The sequence below is a fragment of the Maniola jurtina genome, chromosome 27, assembly GCF_905333055.1.
Source record: "Maniola jurtina chromosome 27, ilManJurt1.1, whole genome shotgun sequence".
Taxonomy (NCBI): Eukaryota; Metazoa; Arthropoda; class Insecta; order Lepidoptera; family Nymphalidae; genus Maniola; species Maniola jurtina.
Window position 1 is genome coordinate 361,661 of NC_060055.1, and position 26,471 is coordinate 388,131.

At 36.2% G+C, this 26,471-nt stretch overlaps 3 protein-coding genes across 9 annotated transcripts; 1 reads left to right on the forward strand and 2 right to left on the reverse strand.

The window, feature by feature from the left end:
• Positions 1-429: 429 nt before the first annotated feature.
• Positions 430-6,872, reverse strand: LOC123879163. 3 transcript variants are annotated; one of them, XM_045926744.1, is made up of 7 exons: positions 6,154-6,872; positions 5,668-5,791; positions 4,847-4,981; positions 3,445-4,358; positions 3,207-3,390; positions 1,734-1,882; positions 430-561 (listed from the first exon to the last, which is right to left on the reverse strand). In XM_045926744.1, exons 1-7 carry the CDS (start codon positions 6,290-6,292, stop codon positions 509-511), a joined length of 1,698 nt encoding a protein of 565 aa, XP_045782700.1. In that variant the 5' UTR covers positions 6,293-6,872; the 3' UTR covers positions 430-508. The 3 variants fall into 3 exon arrangements, with proteins under 3 accessions (XP_045782700.1, XP_045782699.1, XP_045782698.1); XM_045926743.1 differs by having other exon boundaries at positions 3,207-3,384; positions 3,439-4,358; XM_045926742.1 differs by having other exon boundaries at positions 3,207-4,358; positions 6,154-6,805.
• A 693-nt stretch (positions 6,873-7,565) lies between these two features.
• Positions 7,566-11,876, reverse strand: LOC123879178. 5 transcript variants are annotated; one of them, XM_045926770.1, is made up of 7 exons: positions 11,687-11,876; positions 10,733-10,858; positions 10,071-10,197; positions 9,728-9,795; positions 9,231-9,330; positions 8,500-8,636; positions 7,566-8,048 (listed from the first exon to the last, which is right to left on the reverse strand). In XM_045926770.1, exons 2-7 carry the CDS (start codon positions 10,800-10,802, stop codon positions 7,804-7,806), a joined length of 747 nt encoding a protein of 248 aa, XP_045782726.1. In that variant the 5' UTR covers positions 10,803-10,858; positions 11,687-11,876; the 3' UTR covers positions 7,566-7,803. The 5 variants fall into 5 exon arrangements, with proteins under 5 accessions (XP_045782726.1, XP_045782727.1, XP_045782722.1 ...); XM_045926771.1 differs by having other exon boundaries at positions 8,509-8,636; positions 10,733-10,883; XM_045926766.1 differs by having other exon boundaries at positions 10,733-10,883.
• Positions 11,877-13,081: 1,205 nt separating this feature from the next.
• Positions 13,082-26,213, forward strand: LOC123879160 (protein prune homolog 2). Its single transcript, XM_045926738.1, has 10 exons — positions 13,082-13,261; positions 14,401-15,193; positions 16,212-16,304; positions 18,889-19,032; positions 21,942-22,069; positions 22,788-22,926; positions 23,423-23,559; positions 24,064-24,195; positions 25,274-25,360; positions 25,853-26,213. Exons 1-10 carry the CDS (start codon positions 13,257-13,259, stop codon positions 25,977-25,979), a joined length of 1,785 nt encoding a protein of 594 aa, XP_045782694.1. The 5' UTR covers positions 13,082-13,256; the 3' UTR covers positions 25,980-26,213.
• The last annotated feature ends 258 nt before the right edge of the window (positions 26,214-26,471 follow it).

Below are 26,471 nucleotides of genomic sequence, written 5' to 3' on the forward strand. Positions count from 1 at the left end.
TAGGTTTTTTAAAAACCCCGTGGGAACTCTTTGATTTTCCGGGATAAAAGTAGCCTATGTGCTAATCCAGGGTGTAATCTATCTCCATTCTAAATTTTAGCCCAATCCGTCTAGTAGTTTTTGCGTGAAGGAGTAACAAACATACACACACACACACATACAAACTTTCTCCTTTATAATATTAGTGTGATGTGATTTAAAATCAGAAACGTTTTGAAGCAGGGAAATATTTTTTATATTTTTTAATCCATAGGTATGTAATTTATACATGAAGTCGTATAAAATTCCGAATGAAAAAACCGGACGTTTGCGCTAGTCTCATGGAATTCCGAATCTAAATTTCTGATCTTGAAACCAAATTCGGAAACCGAACGTTTGAGGCCAGGCTAAAGATATTACGAGTACCTACTAATAAATAAAACGACTTCGTAAATTAATATTTAGTCATAATAATTATATTAAAATGATGTGAGTAATTATAATTATAGTACAATAGTTAAAATATTCATCAATCCATGTGAATGCAATTATTTAAGCTCTGCAATTTCTCTTGTAAAGTACCTGGAACAAAAATAAAAACAATTAGGTTTAAACTAAGGTTGAAGGAAAAGTAAAGACAAAGTTGAGAGAAAATAAAATAAAAGTGATTTTTAGGGTTCCATACCTCAAAAGGAAAAGCAGAATCCTTTTAGGATCACTTTGTTGTCTGTCTGTCTGTCCGTTCCGTCCATCCGTCCGTCGTGTCTGTCAAGAAAACCTACAGGGTACTTCCCGTTGACCTAGAATCATGAAAGGCAGGTAGGTAGGTCGGTTTTGTGATGTAACCACAAATTCACGATTTTTGGATTTTTCCTATACTGGGCTATAAGACCTACCTACCTGCCTTTAATGATTCTAGGCCAACGGGAAGTACTCTATAGGTTTTTTTGACAGACACAACAGATGGACAGACAGGCAGATGGACAGTCGGACAGACAGACAGGCAGACGTGTATGTGACTGTAGATGTACTGATGATAATATAGTAGTGACAGTTGGGACAGTCTTTGAAATGCTGTGTGATGAAGCGTTATTGAGCCAGTCTTCGGTTCATCTTACGTAGGTTTATGTTTGATCAGTAGTTATGATGTAATGATGATATAGTGATGATATTGCGATGAAATAGTGATAATAGTGACAATATTGTGATGATATAGTGAATAGTGATGACGTAGTGATGATGTATTTATGATAGTTATAGTGATGGGGCAGTTGTGATGCAGTGATAGTGATGTACTTACGACTGAGATGTGGTCCATTGGGGCAGTCCTTGAGATGCTGTGTGATAAAGCGTTGCAGCACCACCTTCTCATGAGCCAGTCTTCGGTTCAGTATTTATGATTAAGTGATGGTATAGTGATGAAATAGTAATGATGTAGTGATCATATAGTGAATAGTGATGACATAGTGATGATGTATTTATGATAGTGATGGGTTAGTTGTGATGCAGTGATAGTGATGTACTCACGACTGAGATGTGGTCCATTGGGGCAGTCCTTGAGATGCTGTGTGATAAAGCGTTGCAGCACCACCTTCTCATGAGCCAGTCTTCGGTTCAGTATTTATGATTAAGTGATGGTATAGTGATGAAATAGTAATGATGTAGTGATCATATAGTGAATAGTGATGACATAGTGATGATGTATTTATGATAGTGATGGGGTAGTTGTGATGCAGTGATAGTGATGTACTCACGACTGAGATGTGGTCCATTGGGGCAGTCCTTGAGATGCTGTGTGATGAAGCGTTGTAGTACCGCCTTCTCATGAGCCAGTATTCGGTTCATCTTGCGTAGATTTATGTTTTCTTCTATCTGTTTTTGCATTGTTTGTTTTAATCTTTCCCTTAAAAAATATTATATTGTTAGTATCAGTCAGTCAGTTTTTTGTTTTTACCCGACTACAGCAAAGTCAAAAGGAAGGGATATGATTAATTATATATTATACTAGCTGATGCCCGCAGCTTCGCCCGCGTGGATTTAGGTTTTTAGAAATCCCGTGGGAACTTTTGAGTTCCCAGGACAAAAGTAGTCTATCCATACCCCGCGACAAAGTCTTTACTTGGTAAATATACCTTCAATATCAATTTATAACCGACGACAGTTTCTAAATCCCATCCACTTTGGTGATCAGATCCCCAGCAGCATCAGGATTGAGGAGTTGGAATCCAAATTTTTATAGGGCAATGTCGCAAAGTTCCTCTATCAATTAAAAAAAAAATTACGCAAATCGGTTCAGAAATCTCGGAGATTTCGGTATACATAGGTAGAAAAACACAACTCCTTTTTTGAAAGTCGGTTAAAAGAGTAGCCTATGTTACACCTTGATGAATCCTCTACTTGTCTGTGAAAGTCACGTTAAAATCGGTTCAGCCGTTCCGAAGATTAGCCTTTTCAAACAGACAGACAGACAGACAGACAGACAGACAAAAATTTTAAAAACGTGTGATTCGGTTATGGTATCGTTCAAATAACCATATGAGCTTTATATGAGGTAGTTATTTTGAAATTACAGACAGACACTCCAATTTTATTTATTAGTATAGATTAGTATAGATATAGACGAGTTAATACCCGCGACTTTGTCCACATAGATTTAGGGGTTTTTTTTAAATCCAAAGAGAACTCTTCGATTTTCCGCTATAAAATGTAGTCTATATCCGTATACGGGACGCAATCGAATACCTGAAGATAATACATGACTTCACCCACATGAATTTCTTTTTTTTTTGGGGGGTTTGGTCAAAGTTGACTATGTCACCCCCATGTGAAATAAGGTCTTTAAAAATCCTGTGGGAACTATTTTAATTTTCTATGATAAAAAATACTCTGGATTCTGTAAAAATTTTGTCAGAATGTTTAAATAGATGGATCATGAAAAGCTGACAAACAGATAGACTTTCGCATTTATAATAAATACTAGGGGATGCCCGCGGCTTCGCCCGCGTGGATTTCGATTTTTTTAGATCCCATGGGAACTCTTTGATTTTCCGGGATAAAAAGTAGCCTATGTCCTTCCCCGGAATGTATTCCAAGTCTGTACCAAATTTCATTAAAATCGGTTCAGCGGTTGGGCCGTGAAAACGTAGCAGACAGACAGACAGACACACTTTCGCATTTATAATATTAGTATGGATTAGTACCTATGGATTAATATTTAAAAAAAATACCTGTATCTTTTTGATGCTGCACTATGACTTTCCAAAATCGATAGTGAATTTTTTTTAGTATTACTTTTTTTCACATTTCTCACATAGCAATCTTTTTCATTCACATTCATTTCTGTTTCTTTACATTTATTTGCATTACATACATCTGTTTCATTTACATTTAATTCTGTTTCTTTACATTTATTTGTATTACATACATGTGTTTCATTTACATTTAATTCTGTTTCATTATATTTATCCTTTGCTATATTTTTAACAGTTTCGTATATAACTCTTCTCTTTACAGGTTTGAAATCATTTTTTACACCAATAGTTACAGGTTGGATGGGTATTTTCTGGAAGATTGGCAACCCTTGATTCAAAAATGTGGGATTCATTGTCTGATTCAAAGCTAAGTTTGGATTCACTATAGTAACAGGTATTAAAGTCCCAGTACTTATGGGTACTATATTTTGGGGAAGTGGATTAGATACGTTAGGTTTCTGTAATTTATTCCTTAGTTCAATTTTTAATTTTTCTTTAGCGCTTATCGGTTTTTCTATTTCGTCTACAGCTTTCATTCTAACATGTTTACCATTTGGTAGTTTAATTATGACTTCGTATTCAAGATCATTGGCAAATTTTGGTATATTTTTATCTTTTTCGTTGGAAACTTTATTTGTATTATCAACATTACGTTTTGAGTTATCTTTATCGTCTAAACTATCATTGTTATCAGGGTTACGTTTAACTTTTTTAGGTAAACTTTCTTCACGATTAACAGGTTCCGTTGTTAGACTATCAACAACAAAGTCTAATGATTTTTGAGACATTATAGGCGGTGCATCTTTCAGTTTATTATTATCATTAAATTTAATTAATCCATCTATACTTAATGGGTCTTTTATTATGGAATCATTGTTATTGGCTACTTTCTTCGTGTCTATGTTTATGTCATGTCTTATTTCTACATTGCTATGGATTATTACGTTATTCGTATAGGAAACTGAGGTTTCGTTTAATATGTCTTTGTTTTTGGTGCCTTCTTCATGTCTTACGATAGACACATCGTCTTTGCCTACGATTCGACTTATAGTTGTCACTTCATTGGTTAGTTTGGATATTTTAGTCGTTTCGTATTCTTTGACGGCGCCAGATTCGTCACTTGATGATCTGAAACAATTATCACACCAATATTATAAAGGTGAAAGTTTGTGTGTATGTAGGTATGTGTGTATGTTTGTTACTCCTTCACGCAAAAACTACTGCACGGGTTTGCCTGAAATTTAGACTGGAGATAGATTATACCCTGGATTAGCACATAGGCTACTTTTTATCCCGGAAAATCATAAAGTTCCCACGGGATTTTAAAAAAACTTACATCCACGCGAACGAAGTCGCGGGCATCAGCTAGTAATTAATATTATTTAACTAGCTGATGCCTGCGATTTCGTCTGGGTGGATTTAAGTTTTTCGAAATCCCATGGGAACGCTTTGACTTTCCAGGTTTAGAAGTAAACTATGTGCTAATCCAGGATATTTTCTATTTTCATTCCGATTTTCAGCCAAATCCGTCCAGTAGTTTTTGCGTGAAGGAGTAACAAACACACACACATACATACACACAAACTTTCGCCTATATAATATTAGTGTGATATTACCTGCTAATAGTGATGTTCCTCTGGTTGTTAGCAGTGTAGAGGGTGCAGTCACCAGATTCCAGTGGAAACACTAAATGTGGAGTGTGCAGGAGATCCTCATTGGACGATGGACCTTCCAGTGTGTGCATTCCATGTCTAAAAAGATTAAACGAGTAATTTAAAAAGTTTTTAAAAAACCAACTGTGGTTTCCTCTGCTGTCTTTTTTTTATGTTTATTCAGATACAAGTCAGCCCTTGACTGTGATTTCATCTGGTGGTAAGTGATGATGAAGTCTAAGATGGAATCAGGCTAGCCTGGAAGAGTATGGCAGTTTTTATCAAACTCTTCGGTTTCTACACGGCATTGTACGGGAATGCTAAATCGCATGGTGGTGCGGCTTAGCTAATAGGATGGTAACTAGCCACAGCCAAAGCCTCCCACCAGACCAAACTTGTCTTATATCTATCACATGTTTTTAAATGAACAAATAAGTAATTGAAGATGTTTTTCTTTGAAATGGGAGGGTGATGTCATAAGTTGACGAGTTTCCATCCTTATGTCGTTGACATTCCATCTATAACACGCAGAAAACATTTTGCATCATCATTCCTCATATGCATGGCTAAGGTTTGAAATACTCTTCCGCGATCTGTGTTTCCTACAATTACAATGCAGGTATCTTTAAAACAAGAGTGAACAGGCACCTTCTAGGTAAGCACGTCCCATCTTAGACCACATCATCACTTTCCATCAGGTGTGATTGTGGTCAAGGTCACATCGTCACATCCCTCCTGCACCGCGTCACTACCGCAGGGACCTATGGTCTGCCTGTAGCACTCACTTAGTCTCCATAGCTCTCTTGAACCCCTCATCAAAAGGGTTGACGGCCACATTTTGAAGATCCTGGAACAGCCCAACCTCCTCACAGTTCCTTATAAACCTGGTGGGTGTTGGGGTTTGGTCAGCTGCAAATACAAACAAATTAGAATTGTCATGCCACTTGAACCGTCTACTCTTCACATTGTTCTGTGACTCCACATTAGTACTGACTTCAAAAATATTATAGAACTAAGTGCATTAAACTCAATGTAAATTATCTTGATGACTAAGCACTTTTAAAAGTTTACTTGAATATAACTATATTCTATTTTATAATAATATATTCAGTAATAAATTAAATTTTAAAATTTTTAGTGCTTGTGGTTAGTATTATTTTAAAATTCTTTTATATCTTATTTTAGTGGCTTTATGTATTATCATATGCTATGCCTGGTGTAAAACCTACGTAGCAACTGTAACGTGAAGTCAGTTAAAAAGTTGTACCTACCAACGAAAGCAGCCTTCTGCCCCATTCCTAACTGCAGCACCATGTCATGCTTCTTTGTGTGGACGTGTAGGTGGTCCTCATTCGTGAAAGTCATGCCACAATCTGGCATACTGCAGGCAAAGGGCTTTTCAGGCTCCATAATGCTTTTGCCACTTTAACGCTTCATAAATAAATATTATGTTGCTTGATTGGAGACCCCACACCGGTAGATGCAGCATTGGGTTACCCCTTACAGATGAACAGATCTTAAGTGGCGACCATGTTTCGCATTGTTGTTCATCTTTGACGAAGTAAGTATTGAATTATTTAATTCAGTAGTTCATTTAAGTTAGTTTTAAGTCTCACAGCGAGTGCTAAATAACGTAAAGTAGTCACAAGAGTCATTGTAAACACATTTTTTAAGTTAAAGGAAGTTAAAAATCACTTTGCATTATGTTTTGTTATATGCCCGTAACAGGTCTGTATGTGTTGTAATTTATGAGACGGCATTCCAAATTGTTGTAAGAATGTTTTTTTTAGTACTTTATAGTTTAATTTTACTAATTTTTCCTTATTTTGAAGAAAACGGAGGAATATTTCAATAAATAAATTCGTACACAAAAACACCACAAAAATGTCATTAGACGTTTAATTGACATTGACAGCCAGACAGGTGACAGAGACTTCAGCATATAAAACAAGAATAGGATGCGTTCAATTTTAATTATTCTATACTTAAGATATTAATACTCTTGCTTTCGATAAGTAACTAACTAACCTAACTATAATTAGTTAACTAAATTAAAAAAAAAATAAAGAAATAAAACAAAAAATCTGTAAAAAAACTTTTATTACACAATCAAAATACAGTATAAACTCTATATAACGACACCGAAGGGACTGTGCATTTTATGGCGTTATAGAGAGTTGTCGTTAAATGGAGAGAAGAAACATCAGAATTAGAAAAAGAAAAAGTTTATTTATGTGCATAAAAAAGAATGTTATTTGAACGCTAGAAAGTTTGTGAGCAACTAAGAATATGATAAGGTATAGATAATCCATGACTCCTACTTATGAGTCATGGTCAACAACAGTGTACACTGTAAACGTACAAGCAATCCCAATTTGTAAACAAAAGAACGAATTTCTTAGAATGTTCGGTATCCATGATGCCGACAGTCGAGTTTATTGCGGGCTAGGATAATAAAGCGACAATAGATCGTACACAGCTGCGCAGTTTTTACTAATTTTAGCAACTTAAAAGGTACTTTTTATTACTCAATTGTTGTCGTTATTGAGAGTGGGTGTAATGCTATGTAGAGTGAAACATGGTATGAAAGACAAGCTAAACCAACCGAAGCCAATTGATTTCGACGCTTAAGGGAGTTTGTCGTTAAATAGAGTGACGTTACATGGAGTTTACACTGTATAAGTAAATAAAGCAACAATAAATAAAAGCTACAAACTAACATTAAAAAATGCATTGATAATAAACATTTGAAAATAACCACTGAGCACCCCAAACTAAAGGAAAAAGTTAGATGGATCATTATTAAATTAATTTCGTTAAAACGAAGCTATTACACCCATCAGCTAATTTGGACGTATTTTCCCCTTTTTAACTTTTCTCTTTAGTTTAGTCAAGTAATTTTTATAATTTTGTATGTGTTATTACGACATATTCATATGAAATTTAAGATTAGACGTAGCTTTAACAGTATAAGGGAAATATGACGTGTATCTTTCAGGTGAATAGCCATTCACTTTGATATGATGAGGGTAAGTGCGTGTCTCACGGATGGAGCTCCGATCGAACAATGGGTAGATAGTAGATCGCTTCTTTCTTGGTGACTCTTGCAGTTGCTGGCCGGGATAGGGATCGACGTAGCGACGTCCGCTAATATCGTTGCCATCCACTGTCGGGAATATCGTTCGCTATTAATGAAATTGACGCTTTATTTAAACTGGTTAAAGTAAATAAACTAACCGCCAATTCCTATATTCAATCTATCTATCTCTAATCTATCGGCAAGTTATTTAGCAACGTTATTTTATCAATTTTGTAGTCTTGTTGACAAATAACTACTTTTGTTAGTAACTTATAGACAGATAGATTGAATATAGGAACGGGCCGTAAGTGAATTTCTCAGAGTACCTAACTGTTTTTGATTTTGCATCAGCAGCTATGCCCTAATAAACGTCTGGGGAACTGGTCTTAAATTAATTTGTTGCAAGATTTGACCACATACTATCACGGTAAATTAAATGAAAGCTTGTAAAAAGGAACCATTTATATAGGAATTCTATATAGTAAATCTATTCATATGTCAAAGTAAGTACACCCTACTAACGTCTAATAATAATTACTTGGCTTGCCTGCGCCTCTGCTATTGAAGATGCCGGGTGCTGACTGCGTCTGAGGCTCGCCACTGACAGTGTTCTGCTGGATCCCCTGCATTCCTACTACTGCTGGGTTGGGCTCGTTCTGTTGGCCTTTCCATGGTCTACAATATGAGAGTAGTGAGTGTGGAGAGAGTCTCTAAGACCCAAGTTATTTCTGTGTTAAAAACTGTCCAAAATCAGTCAAAATAGTAGTTGAGACGAGAAATGGTTTAATAGTTTTGAAAAGAGTTACTAAATGCGAAGTTTCTTTTCGGCTCTTCACAATAGAATCTGTTTTTCGAACCGGTGGTAGAGTCTTACTATGGTACCGAACTTATTCTATTTCAGGAAGACCACTCAACCTTAGTAGCGAGTGAAGCGTTAAGCGTTAACGCATATTTTATGTGCGTAATGTAAACCCCGTCAGGGTCGAAATTCAGTGCCACGCTCAATATAACAATGTGTATGTGTGCATTTACACAAAAATAGCCAATGAAATAGAACATCTATAGCAGTGCCACAAGTTTGCCACAACAAAGACATTATTTAAATTTTAAAGGGTAAACGATAGATAGGTAGATTTTTCTGTAGAGGTGCTAGTACGTAGTTATGTCGAACAATACAAAATAATGTATTAATTTAGTGGATAACAATCAAATTGGGTCAAATACCAAATAGAAGGTAGTTTTAAAGAGGAGATTCACAGAAATCCTTACTTGTCTGGAAATAATTCCCCAGGCTGTCCTCTAGTTTGTACGATTCTTTCGCCGTTCATTTCCACCACGCATCTTAGACGGGCACAACACGTCGGAAATTCTAAATTAGTATAACAAAATGTTAAATCTGTAATCTTTTTTTCCCCAATTTACAGAAGTTTTCGTAGAAACACATAAAATACGCGTGCTGTCACCGTTAGTATAACATCGAAACACAATACCGTCAGGGTAAAATAGACCTTATGATCCTTGATTTAAAGTCAAAATTTTAGTACCAGTGATTTTAATTTGAGTGTGGGGCGCTAACTGTAGATAAGTATGTGGATGAACTTGATCTTCAAAACAAGGGCATCAAGGTACGTTTTATTTGAATATTGGAGTAGTCCAAGTCAAATTATATCAACGTATTTGGTGAAATGTAAAATTGCACACTAAGTAAGCGCTTACGCGTTTCTACAATACTTCTTAAAATCAGCAAATGTCTAAATTATACATACCAACATTCTCATCCTCTATATACTCATGACATTCCAGAGCATTTTCTGGAATTTTCGGTTTCCGACAGCTGGAAATACAATACTTATCTTATCTGGTTGAAAAGTCACTCAGTTTCGCAAAAATAAAAACTCAAAATATAATATAGTTAGTGAAGGTTCAAATAAGTTTGATCATCCCAAAATTTTAGCAATCGTAAGTGCACTAACATGTACTTATAGAAATTCATAGTTTATAAAGAATTCAATTGCATAAAAACACTCGTAGTCATATCAAAATTGGCTGACTTATGTGTGAATTTTCAGTAGTTATACAAATATATGAAAAAAAAAATAAGCAACTTACCCAACAGCTGCAATAAAATATTTTCCATCGCGAATTTCACATCTGTATCGATGACAAGTATAATGGTCAGACCATTCTTGCCACGGCTGGTAGCCTTTTCTTGAATATTTATCTACACACGCTTGATCTGTGAAAATAACAAAAGTTACAAACACGCACAATAAAATTAATAGTGACATTCACATAGATTCATTACGGAATGCTAAATTTTAACACACTATAATTGTTTTACCGTACTAGAAGGCATTTTCAGCGTTTAATCCAGACGAAAATATTTTATTGCAACAATTTATTAGATATTTATTGAGTGAAACCAAATTAATAGATGCAATCAGAAAACTTTCTATTGCTTGTGTCGTACATAATCTCTTAACTAAATGGCAGGTTCTAATCAATTCTTTTTCGCAAAAAGCGTTATGAAAGGGATAATCATAAAACTACTGTCATTCTAGTTTAGTTTAGAGATTGTGTACAATAGAATTAGCCATATTACTACACTAAAACCCACTATTAACATAGTTTAGTTAATTTTCTAACATTTTGATAGTTTTATTTGTATTTGTGAGAAAACGAAAAATCTAAAAAAACTAAACTAGGTTTACCTAGTTAGTTCATAGAAGTGGCTCTAAGAAATAATTAAAAGTATAATTGAAACTACTCACAACTCACATCCTCCGCGATTGATGATGAAACAGTAAAAAAGAATGAAAGTACTATATAACAGAACTGCATTTTGGCTATTATTATTTCCCAATTAACACGTTACTTTAACGGAAACTAACGCCCCACTGAAAAGTATTCCATTATTGATGCCTAGAAATACACCACGTTATTTTGAAAACATTAATGGAAATCGATACGAAAGAACTAAAATATTATGTGAGTTTTTAAGGATTTCCTCATTCTGTTTTAATAACAACTGTCTTCAAACGTTAGTACTTTTTTACTAGATAAATTTAGTTTCAGCTAGAAAATCTAACTAAAAAGAAAGAAAGAGCAGTTTATCAAATTTAATATAGAATAATATGGAATATGTAGAAGTTGTATTGAAAATGATGAAACATGATTTGAGATTTTTGAGTCTTTTTGAATTCCATGTTGTTGGTCTAAAGATGAATTCACTCCAGGGTACGTATTTAGGCTTCAATAAAAAAACATTAAATAAATATTTTATATATTTTTTATATATAAAATTTAAAGTCGGCGCTTTGCCGGCTTTCTATTACCTATTATATTTTACGAATAATAAAAGGCTTTGCAACGACGAAGTATGACTGGATTTAATTCATTTAGTAATTCATGAATACTCAGAATATATTGAACTAATAGTTGGGACATACGAATACGTGGGAACATGGACCTACAAAGAAACTAACCCATGCAAACAATTCTGTCCATATTTTCTCTTAGTCTGTGTAATACAATATTAATATTGAATATCTACTCACTTATCTACGTTATATTTTAGCACAGAAATCTTCTTTTTTTTTAAAACCAGGACTGGTTGATAAAACGTATCATTGAAGTGTTCATTAAAAAATGCAAAAAAGATTGCAATTCCAACTGTCTTCGATTGAAATGTAAATTCTTAGAAGACCATTGTTCTAAATGTTTACCTTTATCAATTTCAATTTCTCGGGAAAGCTATATCAGATTCAACTCGGATCCGGATAATTAGTTACTACTAACTACTACCTAATATTCTCTATATTTTGATTAATAGTGTTGTGCTAAAAAAAATTGATTCAGAATTTCCATTAATCCCCAACCGAATAGTTAAAATGTTTTAAATGTCTAGCGATATGTCAATATGCAATATTTTTTAAATAATTTCTTATCGTTAAATTGAAATAAAGAAGACTCCAATACGTGTCCATAAACAAAGTGGTTTCGAAACATAAGTTTTTATTTTGATCTTAATTTGAACGCAGCGGTATTTAAGGTTTAGTTTATGGTGCATGACGAGGGTCTACCCGCGAAATTCAAATTTAATTTGGTTTTTTGCAATTTGTAAACTAATACGACAAAGTAGGCTTATGGCATTCTAATTACTACAATGGCAATATTATTTTCACAGGATTACATAAAAATCTTTAATTGAAAGTGTTTAGTTTAAGAAATTAATCAAAATAATGAACTTGATATGAGTTACTCACAAATTAGTCGATACTATAACTAATTTCTTAAACTAGACGCTTTCGACTAAAGATTTTTATATAAACTTGTGAGGATAATACTGCCATTGGCGCAATCAGAATGCCATAAGCCTACTTTGTCGTTTCAGTTTACGAATTGCGAAAAACCAAATAAAATTTGAATTTCGCGGGCAGACCCGTCTCATGCACCTTATGTCACATGCTCTTTTCTTTTTATTCTCTCTCTCGTCTGGCTTTACCATGGACGTACTATAGTTTAGTATAGTACGTCCATGGGCTTTACAAAGATTAGCCAATGTCAAGTTTGTAGTTATTTGTAACAAGTTAGTTAAACTATACAAGTATGGACCAATGGACCCCGTCTGTGCCGGCGCTCGCCGACACACGCACGGCACCCCCTTAGAGCGCTTTTCAGTCAGTTTTAACAAAAAAAGCACTCCAAAAAGGCAGAGCACGCCCGCCAGCTAACACCAACACAGACGAAGTCCGCAGAATATCTCTTCTTCTTTTTTTTTTTCTTCTCTCGTCTGGCTTTACACTGATTAGCCAATGTCAAGTGTGTAGTTATTTAAACAAGTTAGGAAAACTATATGTATAAGTATGGACTTCGTCTGTGCAAGCGCCCGCCGACATACACGCGGCGCCACTAACTTTAGAGCGCTTCTCAGTCAGTTCCTCGGTCAGTTCCACCACCAATAAACACCAGCAGGACACAAAAACCGGCCACTTGTAACAAAAAAACACTCCAAAAAGTCACAACACGCGCGCCAGCAAACGCCACCACAGACAAAGTCCACAGAATATCTCTATCTGTATGCTTGCAGCATTTCACTTCCGTCAGTCCAATTCCTTGTCTATGCGTCAGTCCAAAAAAATCAAATATCGTAAAGGAGTGAAATTCTACTGTGTGATTTTACTACGAAATTATTTTAGAATAAAAATTGCATTAAGTGCAATTTGAATGTGAATTTTGTGTTCAGTGTAACTGCTTAGTGTGAATAAGTGTTTTTATATAGTTAAGTGAACACAAATGAAGTAAGTTGATTACTAATGCTGTCCATATTTTGTTTACATATCCGAGCTATTCTTTTCATATTTAAAGGAAGCAAATTAGTGCAAAAGTGCTGACTGCAAGGTTTTTAGCAATATATTGTAATGTAAGCAAATTGTATGAGACGACATTCGAAATTACGACGCCTTTAAATTTTATAGATTTTTCTTCCCACCCTCTTTTTAAACAATAATTTTTATTGTTCCAACAATTACACTTTAAATTAATGGGAGGTACTTCTTCCAATGTATAGTTTTCATTATTTCGATGGCTTTATTTTTGCCATTGTTATGAATTTCAGGTAATTCAAAAATATTTTGATGAAATTAACGAAAATACGCAAATATCTACCTACCTATTTTTGCAAACTTTTTTTTTCATATTTAGTCAGGTAATTGAATATCTATAACAAGTAGTTAAAGAAATATTTCAAATGCTAGAACGTTTTTTGTTTATAACTTACTATTTATGACTTTAGTATCTACCTAGGTAATAAATAGATTGGATTATTATCACAATTCTACAGAAGAATTGATGAATATCAGAACTAGGTAGATTTTGGGGGTCACCCATCCAGTTAACAACTTGGCTCAATGATGCTAATTTCTAAATTGTCTCTGGTCTGGTCTCATGGGAGGCTATGGCTGTGGTTCTTTACCCCCGCAATGGCAAAGCTGCCAAGCGATTTAGCATTCCATTACAATGTTAAGTAGAAACTGAAGGGTTTCACTAAAACTGAAGTTAGCCTACTTCCAAGTTAGCCTGCTACCATCTTAGACTGCATCATTTACTTATCAGCAGGTGAGATTGCAGTCATGAACTAAATTGTAATGGAATAAAAAAGATCAGACAAGTGTGAGTCTGACAGTCATGGGTTAAATTGGTGGAATTAATGGAGTAAAAACATCAGTCAAGTGTGAGTCAGACTCACACACGAAGGGTCCTAAATAATATTATATTTGTTGTTATAGCAAAATACTTATATAGATATACACATTCTATGAAAATTTCAACTTTCTACCTATTACTGTTCACAAGATACACTCCTCCGACAAAGATGGACGGATGGACAGTAGAGATATAAAAAAAATGTTTTTCAGCACCAAAAAACTTTTTGTTATAGCAACTTTCAAGTCCCGCAACTTCCAATCAGCGAAGAGGACCTCCTCAGCTCTCCGTCCTCAGATGAGAAGATGGACACAGGCTCTGATTCCTTCCGTTCAAACCAAGATACCCCCAGCTCCATTCTCTCAGACTCCGACGATCATGAAACTGACGTCCTAAGACTCCAAAACCCAAATGTCTTAAGACTATCTGAACCAGAAAGTAACACTTTCAACAGAACAGACTTAAACGATAGTCTAATATCACAAATGTCAAAACTAGCCCTAAATTCACCAGATAACAGGCCGAAAAATCTTGGCATAGGTATCTCTCCACCTAGATTAAGTTCTACATTAACATTGACAACTGACCATCCGTTAAAAGGCTTAGCAAGTCCAGATGATAATTTTCCTGATGTTGTACCCAAAAAGACCCCAAAAATTGAAGATGAAAAGGATTTAAGCTTATCGAGTATAGAAGATGAGAGGGTGACGAATGGGTATGAGTTTTATTCACCTCAACGGAATACATCGAAGAATAATCTATACTTCACGGAGAACTTCACGACGGCTGACAGTCAAATTTTAAGCGACTCGTTAAATGTACCACCGGATGTTGCTAGAGTGAGAAGGAAGATAGTCGCAAAGCTGACTTTACTAGAGACAGCTCCTATAGCGTCGTCGCCTATAGAGAATTTGAACCTTAATGCTGATATGAATAGAGGTGCAAGTGCCATAAAAGAAGATAGGAATAAGAGAGAGTCTAGTCAAACTTTATATTTTGATGTGTCAGAACAGGAGGAGTTTCATTCTGTGAGTATTTCAACACTAGTCTATACATATAATAAAATTGTAGAAAAGTGGTGTCTGTACAATGGAAATATATAAAAAAAAAGTAGCAGGGGTTGTTATTATATCGATGCCGAACCCGAAATTGTAATTAATTTTTTTTTGTCTGTTTGTCTGTGTGTTTGTGCACGCTAATATCAGAAACGGCTTATTCGATTTAGATACGGTTTTCACTAATATATTGTAGTAAGCTTCACTTAACATTTAGCGTTTATTTCATGTCAATCGGTTCATAAATAAAAAAGTTATGTCAATTTAAAGAATCACGGCGAACATTTTTAACGCACAGAGTACGTACTACACGCCTCGCGCCTGCCCGAAAAGTCACTATTCCACGCGAACGAAGTCGCGGGCACAGCTAGTCCATACTAATATTAGAGGTTCACCCTGAACTGAGACCTCCCGGTATCCCATAATTCTCATAAGATAGTTTTAACTATAAGTATATTGTTATAGAAAACAGAAATCTATTTACATTATTGTGAAATTGTGTTAAAAATACTGATACCCATTAAAAAACCGGCCAAGTGCGAGTCAGAATCGCGCCCTGAGGGTTCCATACTCGGGTATTTTTTCCAACATTTTGCACGATAAATCAGAAACTATAATGCATAAAAATAAATAAAAATCTGTTTTAGAATGTACAGGTAAAGCCCTTTCATATGATACCCCACTTGGTATAGTTATCTTACTTTGAAAATTGAAACATATTTCAATTTTTTTTTAAATGATGTGACCACAAATTCGCGGTTTTCAGATTTATTCCTGTACTTATGCTACAAGACCTACCTACCTGCCAAATTTCATGATTCTAGGTCAACGGGAAGTACCCTAATAGGTTTCTTGACAGACACGACGGACAGACAGACAGACAGACAACAAAGTGATCCTATAAGGGTTCCATTTTTCCTTTCGAGGTATGGAACCCTAAGAATTTCCAAAAAGCTGGCCTTTATTTGAGCAACCTTTTATTTTTGTGTAGGCAATAGAGTGGCGTGAGTCTCCTGCCCACGTGCGCACGGTGCCTAACTTCGAGCTGCCTATAGAAATGTCCAGCAATATCGGAATGAATAATGTAAGCAATCTTATTTTTTTAACCCCCGACCCAAAAAGAGGGGTGTTATAAGTTTGACGTGTGTATCTGTGTGTCTGTGTATCTGTGTATCTGTCTGTGGCATCGTAGCGCCTAAACGAATGGACCGATTTTAATTTACTTTTTTTGTTTGAAAGGTGGCTTGATCGAGAGTGTTCTTAGATATAATCCAAAAAAATTGGTTCAGCCGTTTAAAAGTTATCAGCTCTTTTCTAGTTTTCTTGTAAAAACGAAGGTTAGATAACCGTTAGGTTCATAATATTCAAGTGTCAATTGACAAATGTCACGCTGTCAAGATGGACGTTGCCTAGATACATAATTATTTATTTGAAAATGATGTTTTGGAAAACTCAGGTACTTTGGATCGCAGGCGCGGAATAGTCCAAGAAAATCGCTTCAGCCGTTTGAAAGTTATCAGCTCTTTTCTAGTTACTGTAACCTTCACTTGTCGGGGGTGTTGAAATTTTTTATTTACACTTGGTTATTCAGATACAAGTTACCCGGCAAAGCCGTGCCGCCAAGCGATTTAGCGTTCCAGTATGATTCTGTGTAGAAACCAAAAGAGTAGTGGTTTGATGAAAAACTACCCAAGCCATACCCCTTCCAAATTAGCCCACTTCCATCTTAGACTGCATCATCACTTACCACCAGGTGAGATTGCAGTCAAGGGCTAACTTGTAATTAAATAAAAATAAGTGTGCACTATAAACCATATCACTATTATAAAATTCAAAATGTTTTTATTCAATTAAACTTTTACAAGTGCTTTTGAATTGTCATAAAAATCTACCACTGGTTCGGAATGCCGTTCCTACCGAGAAGAACCAGCAAGAAACTCGGCGGTTGCTCTTTTCAAGTACATATCTACTATATACTTACTATCATACTATACAGGGTGGTCAAAAAGTCGTGGATCAAACGAAATAGGGAGATAGAGGAGGTCATTTCCAGCAAAAAATATTTCTACAGCATGGCCTTATTTAAATTGCCCTAAGAGTTATGAATATTTTTGAGATTTTTAACAAAATACCAGATTCTCTTACAATTAGACTAATTTAAAAAAAATGAGATAAAAGATAATAAAACAAACGATGCTGTGTCATTACTAGATAATGTATCAGCACTACAAACCTTCTATTGAGGCTCTGGGTGCCAAATTACAAGAGCAATTAATTTTTTTCCAAAACTTTTAAAGCGTTACCAAAAATTTAATGTCACTTTAAAAGCGCACTGTGAAAAAAAAATGTACTACGGAAAAGTGACCCTGTATCAGAAAAACTTGCTGATTTAATGCCAATTTAAATGAGGTATAACACATTACTCTTTGTTTCGTAATTCTGGTATTATAATTGTTTTTTTCATATCAAGGTGCAAATTTCAGTAGATTAGTTTAATTCAAAATAATTTTGAAGATTATCATGCTGCTAGTTAAACTGCTAGTTTTTTGTATGTTGGAATGCTAGAAACATCACTGTGCTTGTCACACTTAAAATTTGTGAAAAGAATAGAAACTCTTCACTACCACCTCGTGCCAGAACCACCCAGAACTACCCAGAACGCCCGTCTTGCAAGTAGTTCATCTTTTCTAGGAAACAAAAGGATAAAGAAACTATGCCTCTCGTTCACACTAATCATCATTTCTATTTGCATTGTTGGAATAAGGAAGGATGTGAAAGAGAGGCATAGTTTTTTTATCCTTTTGTTTCCTAGAAAAGAGGGCGTTCTGGGTAGTTCTGGCACGTGGTGGTAGTGAACAGTTTCTGTTCTTTTCACAAATTTTAAGTGTGACAAGCACAGTGATGTTTCTAGCATTCCAACGTACAAAAAACTAGCAGTTTAACTAGCAGCATGATAATCTTCAAAATTATTTTGAATTAAACTAATCTACTGAAATTTGCACCTTGATATGAAAAAACAATTATAATATCAGAATTACGAAACAAAGAGTAATGTGTTATACCTCATTTAAATTGGCATTAAATCAGCAAGTTTTTCTGATACAGGGTCACTTTTCCGTAGTACATTTTTTTTTCACAGTGCGCTTTTAAAGTGACATTAAATTTTTGGTAACGCTTTAAAAGTTTTGGAAAAAAATTAATTGCTCTTGTAATTTGGCACCCAGAGCCTCAATAGAAGGTTTGTAGTGCTGATACATTATCTAGTAATGACACAGCATCGTTTGTTTTATTATCTTTTATCTCATTTTTTTTAAATTAGTCTAATTGTAAGAGAATCTGGTATTTTGTTAAAAATCTCAAAAATATTCATAACTCTTAGGGCAATTTAAATAAGGCCATGCTGTAGAAATATTTTTTGCTGGAAATGTCCTCCTCTATCTCCCTATTGCGTTTGATCCACGACTTTTTGACCACCCTGTATATACAATACATACTATCATATTGCGAATATCACTTGCTTTAAGTATATCAGTGAAGGAAAATATCGTGAGGAAACCTGCATGCCTGACAGTTCTCCATAATATTCTCGAAGATGTGTGAAGTCTACCAATTTGCACTTGGCCAGCCAGGTATACTATGGCCTAAACACTTTTCATTTTCCTCCCCAGGACCTGGGTTCCCCGGATGTGATTTCCACTTCGACTCAAGAAGACAAGTCGTTATACCAGGCGTTGCTCGACCCATACACGGGTTCCGTAGCGTTACGACACACCCCGCACAGAAACAGCACACAAAGACGGAAAGTACAACCCGTGAGTATAATCATAATCACAGTAATAGTCATAGTCATAATCATAGTCATAGCCATAATCATAATCACAAATATCCAGAACTAGAGGATGCCCGCGACTTCGTCCGCGTGGATTTAGGTTTTTAAAGATCCCGTGGGAACTGTTTGATTTTCCGGGATAAAAAGTTGCCTATGTCAATAACAGGGATGCAAGCTACCTCGGTAGCAAATTTCATACAAATCGATCAAGCGGATGAGTATTTAGAAATTCCGCCGGAACTCTTTGTTTTTCCGGGATAAAAAGTAGCCTATGTCCTTCCCCGGAATGTATCCTAAGTCTGTAGTAATTTTCATTAAAATCGGTTCAGTGGTTGAGCCGTGAAAGCGTAGCAGACAGACAGACAGACAGACAGACACACTTTCGCATTTATAATATTAGTAAGGATTTGTTGGTCCGCCCCTTGAATAATCCCATGTTGTAATCTAGTGGGAAAATTACATGTATAGAAGCAGGCGGTACTTTGCGGAAGTCCATGATATACAAAGAATCAAAAGCTTAATTTGCTATAATCCACAAAATAAAGCAAATCTGTACCTATAGTACAACGTGCAGCATACAGCATGCACCACCCACCCTCCCACTGCTAAGCATATAGGAAAAGCCAGCCACCAGCACGCCTCAAGTACCAGACTACCAGCACGCAACACCACCACAACACACTCGACGCACCTTGCTCTCCGATACTGGACCATCCTTAGGTGATGAATTGCAAAGTACTTTGCGGAATTGCAAAGTTTTTTAGCGGATTATAGCAAAGTTAGCTGTTGATTCTTTGTATTTGTAGTAGTAACACCGCCAATGAGAGTTGATTCCACAGTTTGCATTTGAATTTTCTGTCCAAACGAATTTTGTCATTGTGACTAATAGAGTGGTAGTAATCCTAAGCCTAATCCTAATCCTTAATATTATAAATGTATAAGTGTGGATGTTTGGATGTTTGTTACTCAATCACGCAAAAATTACTAGACGGATTTGGCTGAAATTTGGAATGGAGATAGATTATACCCTGGATTAACACATCGGCTACTTTTATCCCGGAAAATCTAAGAGTTCCCACGGGATTTTGAAAACTGAAAATCCACGCGGACGAAGTCGCGGGCATTAGCTAGTGTAAGTATATACAAGGTGGTATAGTGGTATATTGTGCAACGCCAAGGCAAAGTAGGCAAAGTGCTAACAATGGACTCCCACGCAATAACAATTACACTGTTATAGAGGAAATGTATGGGAAAACATACAACTTGAACTGATTCACTTAGTTTTTACCTAATTAATTGTGATCATTGAAAACTTAATGAAATTAAGTAATAATAAGTACAAAGTAACTTTTACAAGTGCTTTTGAATCGTCAAAAGAATTTACCACTGATTTGGAATGCCATTTCCACTAAAAAGAACCAGCAAGAAACTCAGGCTTGGTCCGCGTGGACTATTTTTAACCCCCGACCCAAAAAGAGAGGTGTTATAAGTTTGACGTGTGCATCTGTGTATCTTTCTGTGGCATCGTAGCTCCTAAACTAATGAACCGATTTTAATTTAGTTTTTTTTTTTGTTTGAAAAGTGGCTAGATCGAGAGCGTTCTTAGCTATAAGCCAAGAAAATCGGTTCAGCCGTTTGAAAGTTATCAGCTCTTTTCTAGTTTTCTTATAGAGGTTTTTGTGTCGGGGGTTTTTAAATTTTATGTTATTCTTTTCTCAGTATGATATGCGACATACTGCAGACAGACAGACAGACAACAAAGTGATCCTATAAGGGTTCCGTTTTTCTTTTTGAGGTGCGGAACCCTAAAAACGCGAAATTTTCAAATGAGCTCCATATTTTAAATTTTCATCATGTTTAATCCCAAGCGATTTTCTTATGTTATGTATATAAATAGTATAGAAGAACACCTCATTATCCAATTATTATTCATGCAACTGACATCATTGCAGAATAAACAGGTTTTCGTGAACAAATACATCCATTTAATTTGACCTATACAAAAATAACATACGTAACGTAATTTACACTTAAAAGAACCTTGAGTGTGATTGAAGCTAACGTTATTGCAAAAAACTTGACTTTTTAGGGATCCGTACCTCAAAAAGAAAAAAGGGACCCTTATAGGATCACTTCGTTGTCCGTCTGTCCGTCTTTTGTGTTTGTCAAGAAACCTACAGGGTACTTCCCGTTGACCTAGAATCATGAAATTTGGCAGATAGATAGGTCTTATAGCACAAGTAAAGAAAAAAATCCGAAAATCGTGAATTTATTGTTAGGTATGTCGCAAAAAAAATGTATTCATGAACAAATAAGCATTTAAAATTTTCAAAGTAAGATATGAAGTGGGGTATCATGTGAAAGGGCTTTACCTGGAAATTCTGAAACGAATTTTTATTTATTTTTTAGCATAGTTTTTGATTTATCGTGTAAAATGTCGGAAAAATATCCGAGTACGGAACCCACGGTGTGCGAGTCTGACTCGCACTTGGCCGGTTTTTAGGGTTCCGTAGCCAAATGGCAAAAAACGGAACCCTTATAGATTCGTCATGTCTGTCTGTCTATCCGTCCGTCCGTATGTCACAGCCACTTTTTTTGGATGTAACATCCGTCAGATCGATTTTTCCATATGAAATGTAAAAATAGCCAGATGTATAAAATATCATTCGACCATCATAACGAATTGATTGACACCTCATTCATCAAAATCGGCCCAGTAATTTACAACAACAGTAAGTTGGAACACACAATTTGATACATACATACATACATAGGCTGCTAAAATCATAACCCTTCCTTTTCGCTTTGCCATATTTGGGTAAAAAGTCTGCCTAGTGGTCCTTATCCCAGCAGTGGGATAGTATGATGATGATGATGATGCTTTGGTCCTAGCCTCCGGAAGACGATGATGACTGCTGCAGCTTGGAGAGCTTGAGCGGCTGTTCCATGGAGTCTGAAGATGAACCGCCCCCACCACTTTCCATGCCCGAACCCGTCAGCGAAGATGATAACACTAAACGGTGAGTACCAGCCAAATCAGACTATATTTCTAATCCAGACTCTAATACTGAAATCTATTGACCTTGCTCTGATTTAAGACACTGTTAAAACGAGACAGCGTTATACCACTGGCATAAATCTGTCTCCTTTTAACTGAAACTTAAGTCTAAGCAAAGTCAAAGTGCGGTCTATAGATTTCAACCTAAGGCTTAGATTTATAGAGCGCACTTTGACCTTGCTCAAACTTAAGACACTGTTAAAACGAGACAGCGTTATACCGCTGGCATAAATCTGTCTCGTTTTAATTTGTTATAGCGGCAATAGAAATACACATTCTGTGAAATTTTCAAATATCTATCTATTACCGTTAACGAGAGATGGACAGACGGTCAGACGAACGGACCAACGGATAGCGGAGGTTTAGCAATAGGGTCTCGTTGGCACCTGTTAGCAAGCTGAAGTGGCAGTGGGCAGGCCATGCCTGACGTAGAGGCGATGGCCGTTGGAGCCGGAATGTCCTTGAGTGGAGACCGCGTTTAAGCGTAGTGTGGGACGCCCTCCAGCACGATGGACCGACGATATAAAGCGGCTGGCGGGAAGTGGCTAGATGAGGAAGGCTGAGGACCGGGTGTGGTGGCGCTCTTAAAGGAAGGCCTATGTCCAACGGTTGACGTCCACAGGCTGATGATGATGGCACCTTTCGAGTACGGAACCCTACAAATGTTGTATTTGTTGCAGATCGAAATCAACGAACACAGTTAGCGAATGCAGCGACCCCATTCCGGAATATTCCGCCGCGGACGAGTTTAGGGACGAGCGCTCGTGGCTCTCGGTTACCGTTCAGCATAGTGGAGGACGAGTTACTTGTGATATGAAGGTAATTATATCTGCTGAGGATCATGAATATTCCAGAACATTCCAGAGTATTCTGGAATATTCCAGAATGTTCCGGATATTCCAGAACAGTTGGCGGTGGATGAGTTCAGAGACGAACGATCTTCGCTCTCGGTTACCGTTCAGCATAGTGGGGGAAGGGCGACTTGCGATATGAAGGTACCTAGTTATATCCGCTGAGGATTACGAATAATATTACGAAATATTCCTTGGCGGACGAGTTTAGAGCTGAATGCTCTTGGATCTCGGTAACCATTCAACACAATGGAGGAAGAGTTACTTGTGATATGAAGGTCATATCACAAGGCCTTTGCTGAGGGCTATAAATATTCCGGAATACTCCAGAATATTCCAAAATATTCCGGTTTCCAGAATGCTCCAAAATATTCCGCAGCGGATGATTTCCGAGAGCTCTATTGGCTCTCGGCTACCGTTCAACATAGTGGGGGTAAGGGATGAATAACCAATGAATGTTTCAGGTAATCGAGCCGTTCAAGCGGGTGGTGTCCCATGGGGGGTATTCCGGGGAGGGCGCGGCTCTGATAGTGTTCAGCGCGTGCCACCTGCCGGACAACGCGCGTCCGGACTATAGATACGTGATGGACAATTTGTTCCTGTGAGTATAATGAAAGAAAGAAAAAACCCACCAAGTGCGAGTCAGACTCGCACTTCGAGGGTTCCGTACTCGGGTATTTTTCCCGATATTTTGCACGATAAATCACAAACTGTTATACATAAAAATAAACAAAAATCAGTTTTAGAATGTACAGGCAAATCCCTTTCATATGATACCCTACTTGGTATAGTTATCTTACTTTGAAAATTAAAACACTTTTTTCATTTTTTTAAATGATATAACCACAAATTCGCAGTTTTCAGATTTATTCCTGTACTGGTGCTATAAGACCTACCTACCTGCCAAATTTCATGATTCTAGGACAACGGGAAGTACCCTATAGGTTTTCTTGACAGACACGACGGACGGGCAGACAGACAGACAACAAAGTGATCCTATAAGGGTTCCACTTCGTACGGAACCCTAAAAATGAACCAGCCCTTCTGTCACCCGAATAAATAAGTATGGATGTTGAATTATTTATTGGTGCTTGGTTGTCATCAGATACGTGATGTGGAGTCTGGAACGCCTAGTCACTGATGAATACATCCTAATATACCTCCACGGAAGCGCAGGGAGACGTCGCCTGCCCACCATTCCGTGGCTCCACGAATGTTATAAACTAGTCGATAGGAGGTAAGACACACAAACACACATACTGTTATTTATTATTTTATTAGTACACCCCTTCCACCTTCTTTAATTTTTATTATCTCCTCACCCTAAGGTTGCCTGGAAGAGATCGCTATTTTAGCGATAAGGCCGCCTCTTGTACATAAATCTTTATTGTTATTATTTATATATTACTGTCTTGTTGGTGTACAATAAAGAATATTTTACTTTACTTTACTTTACTGCAACACCACTACCGCCTTTTTCATCTCTATATCAAATTCTCGCTTATGAAAGCTGTTACTCTCATAATAATTCTGGTCACTCATTCTCAAATATTGATTTCAGGTTATTAATCACACTAATATTATAAAGGCGAAAGTTTGTATGGGTGTGTGTGTGTGTGTGTGTGTGTGTGTGCGTGCGTGCGTGCGTGCGTGCGTGCGTGCGTGCGTGCGTGCGTGCGTGTGTGTGTGTATGTTTGTTACTCCTTCACGCAAAAACCACTGGACGGATTTGGCTGAAATTCAGAATGTAGATAGATAATATCCTGGATTAGCACATAGGCTACTTTTTATCCCGGAAAATCAAAGAGTTCCCACGGGATTTCGAAAAACCTAAATCCACGCGGACGAAGTCGCGGGCGTCAGCTAGTTTCATAATAATTCTCACTACTCAGTATAAGTTCTGTTCACTCTCTCGTAAAACTGGTCACTCAATACAGTATAATTCTGGTCACTCACAAAACTAAACTGGTCACTCAATTTCAAAATAGTTCTCGTCATATAAAGTTCTGTCCTCTCTATAAAGCTGGTCACTCAATCTAAGATATAATTCCTGTCACTCATAAAACTGGTCACTCAATCTCATAATAATTCTTGTCACACTCAGTATAAGTTCTGTTCTCTCTATAAAACTGGTCACTTAATCTAAGATAATTCTGGTCATTCACTCATAAAATTCTCTACTAATTATTGTCGCACACATTTAAGTTAATTCTAATAGTAATAATTCTCATCTCACATCCAAAACTTTTTAACTTGAGTTTTAAGTTAAGTTTAGACTCAAAACTCAACTCTACTAAAGTCTATGTCTATTTCAGGTTAAGAAAAAGTCTGAAACACTTGTACCTGGTGCACCCCACCTTTTGGCTGAAGTCATTCGTTCTCATTACCAAGCCATTTGTTAGGTGAGACTTTAACTTTAAAAACTTTTAAATGGAAAACTTCTATTAAACGAAAGAGGCTCTAAATTCTAATTTATTTCTAAGTTTTTAGGGTTCCGTACCTCAAAAGGAAAACGTAACCCTTATAGGATCATTTCGTTGTCTGTTGGGTCTCAAGAAAACCTATAGGGTACTTCACGTTGACCTAGAATCACGAAATTTGGCAGGTAGGTCTTATAGCACAAGTAAAGGAAAAAATTCGATAACTGTAATTTGTGGTTACATCACAAAAAAATAATTATAATGTGTTCATGAACAATTAATTAGTATTTTCAATTTTCAACTAACTATACCAAGTGGGGTATCATATGAAAAGGCTTTGCCTGTACATTCTAAAACAGATTTTTCTTTATTTTTATGCATAGTGGTTTTTGATTTATCGTGCAAAATATCGGAAAAAATACCCGAGTACGGAAACCTCTGGGCTGGTTTTTAGAATAAATCTTTCTTTTTCAGTTCAAAATTTTTCCGAAAACTATCCTACGTGAATAGTCTGAGCGAGCTACTTGAAAGAGTGCCCGTCGAGCCAAATGCTATACCGGATACCGTGAAACAATTCGACGCTGATAGACGACACAAATGATAAGTATAACCTCGCTCGTGTTGAAGAAGCAGGTAACTGACATGATTTCCTAATTAGTTTTTCAAAAAAAAAAAAAAGTTGTACTGGTTATTTTTAGAGTTACTCATACAGATTGCATTTCCATTCGTTTTTTTATAAAAGTGTGGTTTGTTGTTAAACTTTATATTATGGTTTGGTGTCAATTTATAATTATTTTTTTAAGTTACATACTAGTATTTTTTTACTGTAAGTTCAGTTTTTAAAAAATGCAAAATTATTAACAATATAATTAATTAATAAACATTACAACGTTTAAAATTAAAACAATAAATAAAAATATTGTGTTCCGGGTAGAATTTTGTAAAAAAAAGTTTTGTTCATTTGATTTATTTTCTTAAAAGATTTTGTTCCAATTAGAACAGTACATTTTTTTATATATTGTATTCCCATCAGAGTTTTTTGGTAGTGAGCTTCGTTAAAATGATGAATTTGAAATGAATTTTTTGATGATTC

Excerpts from the sequence above, each read along its gene's own strand:
- LOC123879178 (XM_045926770.1), bottom strand. The coding sequence starts at position 10,802 with ATGCAGTTCTGTTATATAGTACTTTCATTCTTTTTTACTGTTTCATCA. Across the intron at positions 8,637-9,230 it reads GGGGAATTATTTCCAGACAA|ACCATGGAAAGGCCAACAGA; the intron begins GTAAGGATTTCT and ends CTCATATTGTAG. Across the intron at positions 8,049-8,499 it reads CAGAGGCGCAGGCAAGCCAA|TGGATGGCAACGATATTAGC; the intron begins GTAATTATTATT and ends TATTCCCGACAG.
- LOC123879160 (XM_045926738.1), top strand. Across the intron at positions 19,033-21,941 it reads AAAGACGGAAAGTACAACCC|CCTCCGGAAGACGATGATGA; the intron begins GTGAGTATAATC and ends CTTTGGTCCTAG. Across the intron at positions 25,361-25,852 it reads ATTACCAAGCCATTTGTTAG|TTCAAAATTTTTCCGAAAAC; the intron begins GTGAGACTTTAA and ends TTTCTTTTTCAG.
- LOC123879163 (XM_045926742.1), bottom strand. The coding sequence starts at position 6,292 with ATGGAGCCTGAAAAGCCCTTTGCCTGCAGTATGCCAGATTGTGGCATG. Across the intron at positions 1,883-3,206 it reads GCAGCATCAAAAAGATACAG|GGAAAGATTAAAACAAACAA; the intron begins GTATTTTTTTTA and ends ATATTTTTTAAG. Across the intron at positions 562-1,733 it reads CAATGGACCACATCTCAGTC|GTACTTTACAAGAGAAATTG; the intron begins GTGAGTACATCA and ends TTTTTGTTCCAG.